The sequence below is a fragment of the Lupinus angustifolius genome, chromosome LG18 (genome assembly GCF_001865875.1).
Source record: "Lupinus angustifolius cultivar Tanjil chromosome LG18, LupAngTanjil_v1.0, whole genome shotgun sequence".
Taxonomy (NCBI): Eukaryota; Viridiplantae; Streptophyta; class Magnoliopsida; order Fabales; family Fabaceae; genus Lupinus; species Lupinus angustifolius.
Window position 1 is genome coordinate 9,940,474 of NC_032026.1, and position 10,658 is coordinate 9,951,131.

At 33.1% G+C, this 10,658-nt stretch overlaps 1 protein-coding gene across 1 annotated transcript; it reads left to right on the plus strand.

Annotated features, from left to right (window-relative positions):
- LOC109333234 (probable methyltransferase PMT5) lies at positions 4,158 to 10,153 on the plus strand. The gene is made up of 9 exons (XM_019568600.1): positions 4,158 to 5,185; positions 5,621 to 5,756; positions 5,982 to 6,222; positions 7,078 to 7,303; positions 7,480 to 7,640; positions 7,761 to 8,064; positions 8,829 to 8,961; positions 9,321 to 9,531; positions 9,816 to 10,153. Exons 1-8 carry the CDS (start codon positions 4,671 to 4,673, stop codon positions 9,468 to 9,470), a joined length of 1,866 nt encoding a protein of 621 aa, XP_019424145.1. The 5' UTR covers positions 4,158 to 4,670; the 3' UTR covers positions 9,471 to 9,531; positions 9,816 to 10,153.

The window sequence follows — 10,658 nt, forward strand, 5'->3', positions numbered from 1 at the left end:
AGAGTGTGAGAGTGAAGTGTGAAGTGTGAAGTGTGGAGGCTTAAGGAGAGAAGGGAAATCATTTCCCTCTAGGAAATCATCAAAAAAATCTCCTAGGGTGGCTAATGATGATTTTATAAGATATTTGAGTGAGTGATGTGAGGTTTGCTATATGGAAAAGCAAATTTCACATCACCAACGCGAAATGACCACTTCGCGGACACGTGCGATAAAAACATGCTCGAGTATTATCGGCCAATACTCGATCAGATATTATAAATCGCCCGATTTTAATATCCGATTAGAATTTCGGATTTCGGCATTCTGAGTGAAAAATATTTAGAAAATAGGTATGGGTGTAATCAGGGCCTATATTGACTCAAAATGAAATTACGAAGCCAATGGCGTGATCGGAATTCGATTTCGAGTTACGGAACTCAAAAACCACTTTTTGAGCCGTACCGAGTGGATTTCGGCCTCGACAGTGGTTCATAACCGACTGTCTCCGAAAATTACCAAAATTTACCACAAAATAGGGTATAATCAAACAAAGCTAAAACTCAACTATTCCCTAGCCAAATTCCTTACCTATTATTCCCATAAATTCATTTTCGAAAATAGAAATAATAAAAATATTAATAAAAACTTATATTTTCAAGGTAGTAAAATTCGCGGTGTTACAAGTTTAGCTAGGACCAATGCTTTAGATATGGTTTTGGGCCTCAAAATAGCCAACTCACGTTTAATTTCCGACAACAGCCCATAAAGAAAACAATTAAGAATTACCTATAGGGAAAGATCCCAAATCTTGTTACATAATCGCTCAAATTGTTGTTGGTAGTCAACAACTGTACCCATTTGCCTCAACTTGAATAATTCAGTTTGATTATTAATGTAGGTAGATGGACCAAAATGACTCTCCAAATCTCGGGTAAAAGAGTGCCAATCTGAGAGCTGTGAGTTATGGAACATCCACTAGTACCAACTAAGGGCTTCTCCATGCATATAGAAGGAAATCATATGGAGACATTGGTATGGGGGTACCATATAAAGCTGGAGAAATTGTTCCATTTGATAAATCCAGTCAAGACGTTTTGTACCATCAAAAGGTATGAGGTAGATGAGAATTTGGTGGAAATGATGGTTGTGGGCAGGCTGGTGGTGGACTGTGAAATGTGGGTGGGTTGTGATTAATGTTGATAGGTGGGGTATGAGTAGGGTTATTGGGGACTTTATGAGTAAGGTGTGAAGAAGAAGCATGATGAGGGGATCCATGAGCTGGATCTGGTGGAACAGCAGGAATAAAGCGAATATCAGCCAACTTATTTGTAATATTGTGCAAAATAGTGGTGATGACAGCATGACTAGCATCATGGAGCTGTTGATGTTCCCTTAATTTCTCCATGAGTAGGGTAGAAATGGTGTCATTTGTGTCTTTCTGAATTGTTTTGGGAGGCATTTGAGAAGAAACGAAAGCACCAAATTGTTAGGAAGCAACTAGATAAAAAAAGAATTGACAGAAAGTAGATACTCAGAGAAATAGAATTCTAGAAATTTCATTCATGTCTTCATTCATTACTAGTGACTATTTTTATAAGGAATGATGGAAATAACTAGTTGATCTGAACCGTGCACATGGTCAGATCCTACATAGATGCTAGCTGTATCAAAACAGAAAATATTTCATAGTAACATATTTTAGAGAAAACTGAAACTAATCCATAAAATAATATTTCATCTAGTTGAGCTTGTTTATCATTCTTTTGGGTTTGCCTCTAGCAGAATGGGCTCTAACAAAACAATATGAGACTAATTTTTTTTATGCATACAAGCGTATGGAATGTAGCAAGGGAATGCATGTGATTCTATTTTTAGAATGCATGTGATTTGGAGTGCACAAACGTATGAAATGTAGCAAAAGAATGCATGTCATTTTGTTTTTACAATGCATGTGATTTAGAGTGCACAAGGTTAACTATTAAATGCCATATTTGAAATACTTGATGAGGTATGAAGTGATTTATTTTTATTTTTCAAAACAATGCATAAGTAGCCTTATGGTAATAAATGTAATGATATGATGAGATGAAATAATATGCTTAGAATGCATAATAGGATAATGCATGAAACACAATGTTTGAATAAATTTTTGTGTCAATGCATGCATGAAAGAATAAATAAGTAGACAAGTGTATGTAATGTGTTTTTTTTTCTTTTTTGAATGCATATGTGCATAAATGAATGAATATATGAAATAATAAATTGAATTATGTATTTTTTGAATGTATGTATGTATGAATGAATAAGAGAAAGAATGCATGAGTAAGTGGATGAGTAGGCACATGATGGATTAACATCTATTTTTATATAGTATAGGCTAATCCGAGGTAAAAATAAGCTTAAGACTATGGGTTCTACCATTGGTGTCTCTTTTGCATGCTAATACTTTGCCTTTAGTGTATAGGAATTCTAAAGTGAACAAATATTCTGTCATTCAAACATGGATGATGGAGAGATCACCTTCTTTAAGAGACAAAAGTCTCAATTCATAATGAGAAATAAAAATAGTGAGGAACAAAAATGAAAGTGCATTCCATGTCCTACATGCGTTAGATCTTACAAAGTTTTTTGGAATATCTAAATGCCATAATCTTAGAGTAGAATAATAGAGTATTTTTATAGTGGATTCTTTTGGAGGTTCTAGACTTCTACAAGGTCCTCAAACTATATAACCTCTAAAAAGGGAAACTCATAACTTACAATACTGATAAAAATCAGAGGAGTCCATCCTATCAACATCAGAGATGATGCGAGATCATGATCGAGAAGGCAAATATGTGTTAGTTATTCGCAAATCTTAAATAAAATTGTATAAAACACCTCACATTAATAACATACCAATATTAATTTTATAATGTTATTAGTATTAATCTAACTTAATCAACCTACCTCGAACAATAAACAATATTAGCCTTTCTGTTTTTATTTATAAAATATTTGTTAACTAAATTATACTTCAATAATAAATATAAATGAATAAAATGATACACTATAATTATCAAAGTAGTGGGAAAGATACAAAAAATTTTAAATTGACAATCTTGTATTTAATTTTAAGAATAAAATATTTCCTCATATTATGAGATAAATTATCTCTTTCGGCTACAAAAATTATGACATATGTGCTACTTTTTTAGCTTTTAGAAATATTTTTATAAAAATAATTAAATAAGATACATGTTATAATTTTAGTGACTAGAGAAAATATATTGTTCTCTTTAGTTTTTGCAAAGCAATCTTTAACTTCATTCTTTATACTAATTATAAAAAATATATATAAATAATTAAATCTATTAATTATAATTGATATTATGGAGCATTAATATATATATTTTCTTCAAACTTCTCTTACAGTATAGTGGTGGGGGTACTACTAATAGAAAAAAGACTATTTACTAGATTTTAAAAAAATATTATAAGATTACAATCTAACCATTATTTAATATTGATTAACTAATAATACTATTAAAAATAAGAGATTGTCCAAAGTTTTAATATTGGAAAATAAGGAATTTTTCTAATATTTATGCATTAACAATGTAAAAGTTTTTTACTTTATTAGCTTATCATTTATCATTCATTTGTATTATATTGGTTCTAATTAATAATTTAATTATCATGTGAATGATAAATAATATACTTGGCAATATAAAAAGTCTTATACAGTGAGGGATAAAATCATGAGAAAAAAATAATAAATATTGTGTTGAAAATATAAAATGTTTTATAAAAAAATTAAAGTATTATACATCTTTTATAAATAAAATGGGACTATAAAGCTATTAGTAATACTTTCACAAACAAAAGAACATCATTAAGCAAGCAACTGGTTTAGTTTTGTTTAGGAAACATAATTAATACTTTTTTTTGTTTGGTACTACTAAAAGTATCCATCACCTATAATTAAGAAATTAATCTAATTATTTTTTAGATGATATAGGACTATCCCTCTCGATACGAATAAAATCTTTTGGTCATCTTCATCTACCAAAGCTTTATATTAGTAGATGAATACTTTGTTAGCATTATGATATATTTTTTGAATAAATTTTAGAGTAGATTAATAGATGATTGTAGACAAAGAAAAAATGATTGGTATGTGGGGGTTATAATGTTATATACAAAAGAAGAAAGAGGAAAAAAGTGAAGAAGTGAAGGTAACAACCCAAAGAAGCAATCCTAACAACTTGGACCCAACCGCAAATAGCGCTATTCAACTATTGCTAATTGCAAATTTGTCTTCTGAATCAATCAAATTCAATTTCCCTTTTTTTCATGACAAAACCCTAATCCTCTTTTTTCCTCACTGAATTCACGCATGTTCCTCTGATCCGATCTGGTTTTGCGAAGACGCTGCATTTTTTTTCAATTCTGATTGTTTAATTGTGCTGGATTCATTCAATTTCGCCCGCGATCTGATTCAGAATCAGCATTGATGGATCATTTTCACAATTACGCGTTCAAGTAGTTGAATCACCACTTTCATTTGTTTTCTTCTCACAATTGTATGAGGTATTGTTTCAATGCTTGCAGGGACAGTGATAGTTCAGGTGTTATAGTTGCAAAACTAGGGTTCACGAAAAAGTTTTGCATTTTTTAGCGTTTGAATTGGATCCTTTTCAATTTTGGTCATGAGAAGCTTCTGGTTTAATAAATTGTCCATGATTTTTGGCCCTAAACCGCCACTGAGCTGGTTAATCTTGAGCCTAATCAGTGTTCTCGCTCTAATTGCATTGTTTAGTTCTTCATCTTCCAATGCTACTGATTCAGAGTCTCGTAGGCCGGTTTCTCTCATATACACAAACTATAGAAGGATAAAAGAGCAAGCAGCTGTTGATTATTTGGAGTTAAGGTCTTTGTCGGTCGGTGGTGGCACTAGGCAAAAGGAACTTGGTCTTTGTGGCAAGGAAAGAGAAAACTTCGTACCTTGCCACAATGTTTCGGCAAATTTGTTGTCAGGGTTTAAAGAAGGTGGGGAGTTTGATCGGCATTGTGAATTATTGAGGGGAGCCGAGAGGTGTTTGGTTCGCCCTCCCAAGGATTATAATATTCCCTTGCGGTGGCCGAGTGGCAGGGATGTTATATGGAGTGGAAATGTGAAGATTACCAAAGATCAGTTTCTTTCTTCGGGAAGTATGACCAAAAGGTACTTATTTGTCTATATTGATTGCTACATTAGGAAGGTGACCTCCTTTGGCTAAAATAGCCTTTTCGCCATATAAACTGACTGCATAAATAGAAATTGTTATTATTATCATCATTATGGTTTCTATCCACCGCCCTTGTAGAGCAGTGGTTAGAAAATTAACAAAAAAGTGAGATTTCACCGAGAGGGGTGTTGAAGGTATTTAATAGATTAAAGAGTGATGTATTTAGTTTTCCAATAAAAACTTATTTTTCTTAATTTCTTAACCATTACTCTAAGGGCAATGGATTGTAAAACCATTATTATTATTATTTATTTTGGATAAACGACTTCTAGAATGAAAGTGATGCAGCTTTTATCAGGTCTTTCTCTGTTGCGATTCATAATGAATGAATTGTTTTTCACATTCTAAGATTTTTTTGGTATTTTCTCCAGGTTGATGCTACTAGAAGAGAATCAAATTGCCTTCCACTCAGAGGATGGGTTGATCTTCGATGGTGTGAAAGATTATTCTCGCCAACTTGCAGAGATGATTGGGCTAGGAAGTGACACTGAATTTCCTCAAGCTGGTGTAAGTCTTCCATATATATGCCACAAGTTGTTGTTCCTTTTGGAGCATTAATGTATTACGGGGATAGGGTTTATGCAAAATAGTTCCATGTATAGTAAAGGAAGAAAAGGTTGTTCTAAATAGTTGTCTACTTCTCTATATGCATTTTTTGTTAATTCTTAATAAGGACCATGTTCTTTTTGTAGGATAATACATGTTATTGATATCTTGATCACATTAAAACAGGTTCGAATTATACTAGACATTAATTGTGGATTCGGTAGCTTTGGAGCTCATTTGTTGTCCTTGAAAATAATGACGGTTTGTATTGCTGCATATGAGGCAACTGGCAGCCAAGTCCAATTGTCTCTTGAGAGAGGCCTTCCTGCTATGATTGGCAACTTCATTGCAAGACAGCTTCCATATCCATCATTATCATATGACATGGTTCACTGTGCTCAGGGTGGCATCATTTGGGATGAAAAGGGTAATTATATGTAGTTAATAGACATTACTTTTTAAAACATCATAGAGTAGATTTCCTTTTAGACTTCTTTTTGAAACTCAATTCCTCTTTGTGAGTATTGTTACTTTTACTTTTCTGATGAACAGATTCATGTGATTTATTTGTGTATTCTTGAGATTTAAGTAAGTTTTTATCAGAAGTTGTATTAAATGTTAATGACAGAGATGACTGATTAAGGTACACCATATTTGGTCTTGTAAACTGTGAGGTCATATAAGTATAAGTCTGTTTGTTGATTTTCTAATTAGTGGTTGAGTTGTCACTAACCCTTGGTTTTAGATTGTAATGAGGTACTTACTCGACAGCATCTCCCATAAACTTTATGTATTTGATGTTGATTTATTTTATATAAGCTGAATTAATATCTTTCTAATAACCTACCTGGGAGTGGATGTCATTAAGTTGAGATCTAATTTACTTTGTAGTTTGCTTTTTGACAGTTTATCACCAGTAGCCTATGTATTTTGTGTTCTAGACCTGAATTAATTTCATTGCTTTCCCCATAATTGTGGTTGGATTTATTTGAATTATGTGATATAGGTTTTCATTTTTAAGTAATTTGTTTGTGACTAATTAAATTGATGGTTGGAATAGATGTCTAAAATGTGTGTATGATGATGTGACACCTTTTCTTTATTTTTCTTCTATTGTCTCATATGATTCCTATTTCCTTTTACCTCTTCCATCCTTCCATGACATTTTTATACCATAGTTAATATTGGTTTTCTTCTGCATTAACTGCTTTCTTTCATTTGTTTGCTTCTGCATTAACTGCTTTCTTTCATTTGTTTGCTTAACATTTACTTCATCATACAGATGGAATGTCCCTTACAGAAGTTGACCGTGTTCTTAAACCTGGAGGATATTTTGTTTTAACCTCACCCACAAGCAGGCCACAGGGAAGTTCATCACGAGGGAAAAAGAGAACCCTGACCAACCCAATTGAAGAGCTGACCCAGCAACTCTGTTGGACTCTTCTAGCTCAGCAGGACGAGACTTTCATTTGGCAGAAGACTGGTGATATTGATTGTTATGCATCTCGGTAAGGATATTTTGTGAATGATATGAATGAGAAATAATTGTAGCAAATAGACTGTTCGTTTTAGATGGGTAATACTAACTTGTTAGTTTTGTATTAGCTTGCCCCATTGAATGCTTTCTACTAGTAGCCTACTGTAACTATAGTTTTTTAGTGACTTCTGCTTTTCACATTTGTAGCAAGCACCATGCTATACAGCTGTGTAAAGAAGGGGATGATTCTCAATCATATTACCATCCTCTTGTACCATGTATAAGTGGGACCTCTAGCAAGCGCTGGATTGCAATACAGAACAGATCCTCTGGATCTGAATTGAGCTCAGACGAGATTAAAGTTCATGGAAAGTATCGTTTCTTAACAGCTTTATGCTTATCTCTTCTTCCCTGCTTCTCATCTTCCAAAATTTCATTCTCATTTCGTGTTGTTTTGCCTTTTCAAAATTTTGGCTTTACTATTGCAGGAGTTGAGCCAGGAGAATTTTTTGAAGACTTGCAGTTTTGGAGATCTGCTGTCAATAATTATTGGTCATTGCTTACCCCGTTAATTTTCTCTGACCATCCGAAGAGACCTGGAGATGAAGATCCACTACCTCCATTTAACATGATAAGGAATGTTATGGACATGAATGCTAATTATGGGGGTTTAAATGCTGCCCTTCTGGAGGAGAAAAAATCAGTGTGGGTTATGAATGTTGTTCCAGCCAGAACCTCTAATGTGCTTCCTCTTATACTAGATAGAGGTTTTGCTGGTGCTATGCATGACTGGTAAGTAGCTATTTGATATTGGTCTTGGCTTGTTGTCGAGTATGATTTAGACAGTTTTTATTATATAAATGAAAAATCAATTGGACATGAGACCATCAAGGGTAATAATACTATTAAATTAAAACATGATTACATGAAAAAATATCTCTCTTACGAAATCATTCAGAATTTATCTAATTATTATGGCAAATGATAGAAGATTGGTGTTTGCTGGCTGGGAAAGCTACAGTAACTTTTTATAGAGTACTTCAAAATATATTTTTTTCCTTCATGTATTTTACTTCTGATAATTAAAATTTAAATGATTTAGTGTTGTTTGTAACTGTGTGCATACAAAAAACTCTTGAGCAATTCCTTATTTTTTAAATTATTAAATGGCATTAGTTTAATACAGACTCATGAATGAGTTTTAAAATATGCCCATACCCCATAGTCACCTTTAAATCTCATCAGTACACATTCAGTGCAGAGATTTCAGTACTGAATAAGTGAATATTCAGTTTTTTGTTTAAATCAAAGATGAACTTGGCTTTCTAATTTTGTTTCACTTTTAAGACTGAATTTGGAGATAAATGTATAGCATTCACACATGAACTTGACGTGCTGGATTGAATCTACCTGACTTGGTTTATTGCAAAATCCGATTCTAATGATCAACGACCTATGTTGAAGTTCTTGCTCTAAATTCTCTTTTCTTTGGAGTTCATTGACAAATATTTATGTGTCTGGATAATTCATTTTTGTTTCTGTCTATTGATCATTAGGTGTGAACCTTTCCCCACCTATCCTCGGACATATGATATGCTTCACGCAAATGGACTTCTCTCACTTCTCACTTCAGAGAGGTGCAGCATGATAGACTTATTCTTGGAGATGGATAGAATACTGCGTCCAGAGGTATGTTGCACCTCTTTATATTCATTTTCATGTTTGTTAATGTTGGAAAGTTGCATAATTGAATTTTGAACTGTGTACATACGTAAAAGCAAAAGAGTAATCTACCACCTTTCTGATTCTCTTTCCACCTATTTTTGGTGCTTCCTCCAGAAAGGATGATCTCATCTCCGCAGATGATTCTTTCTGAGTAATTCGAGTTTGACTCTATTGATGGATGTTCATTTGTTGTTGTGATTCACATATTAAAGTTAATTGAAATTGAGTTTTTGAATCCAAGTAGATGTCTCTATTGGAGTATTGGTATATTGGAATGGTCTATGAAGGTGCTTAAGGTTTTATTACATATCATCATTTTGTAGGGATGGGTCATTCTTTCTGATAACATGGGAGCTATAGAGATGGCTCGCACGTTTGCTGCACAGGTACGTTGGGAAGCAAGGGTAATTGATCTTCAGAATGGCAGTGACCAGCGGCTACTTGTTTGCCAGAAACCATTTCTGAAAAAATAATTGATTGAGCACTAGTATGTCTGTCTCGCCACAGTAGATGAAACACAATTTATTTCCTCTGGTAATTTCTCTAAACCTTTTTTTGGTAAGTACGGAGTTAAACATTATAAATGCATTAAAAAAAGTTGTGTTGGTGGAATTCTTCTGTTCCATGCACCATCTTGTATATTGCCAGCCAAAGCTTCATGATAATTTAAATCTTCCATGAATCACTGCAATTTGCATAATGATGTTTATGTTGAGAGTCTGCTATGTATCAGTTTTACATGAATTGTATAGAAAAATATACTGCAGCTTTTCACTGCACTAAGCTGGTGTAATTTGTTATGGTTTGTACAATTTCAGAGAATCGATTTTTTAGTTGGCACATCTTGTATATACAGAGCTCAGAGCCTTGACGTTTTCCATCCTTTCCACAAATGGGTCAGGGGATTGAGGAAGCTGTAGATTATGAGTGAAGGTCCAAGTTGAATTTAGCTACAGTTCATTTTTTTGTCAAAATTATTTTGTATTAATTCATTCATCTAATATCTTGTTAGCAATTTTTTCTTCATGATTTCTTTATTGATCATTGGACTTCAAACCTTTCTGTTAAACAATTATTACTTGTTTTTTTGAGAAAGAATGTGAGTGGCCAAAAAATTCAAGAATGTAATTGAGATTGTAACTAAACCTTCCATTGCTATGTGCTCCCATTAAGTCGCCAAGAATAATCATATCAATCATATATTTTGCTGGAAAGTCATTCACCAATGTTCCTAATGAAAACACAGGCATAGGCGTGCAGTATTGATGTTTCATTTTGATTAATCTGGTGATGCCAAGAGTAATTTTTTTTAGATTTTCAAGAGACTTTTTAATTTAAATTTTCAAAGGGGCAACTTGAACTATTGCATTTACAACAGTACACAGCTAATGAACTAAATAAACTAATTTACTAAACTAGATCTTACCTGGTTAAGATAAGCTTCCAGATGCTTTACAGAGAGTTTTACTTCTCTATTATTGGTGTTTTGGCTCAACTCCAATTAATCCAAGTCCAATATCAATGTCAAATACCAAGGGTTTAAGAAAAATTATTGTTATTCATGGAAAAAAAAGACATCCCAAAAAAAACCATGTATTACAACTATACATGGAGTGTTTTTTCTAACTCAGAATCCATTACGTTTGAAACAAATCTAAGGT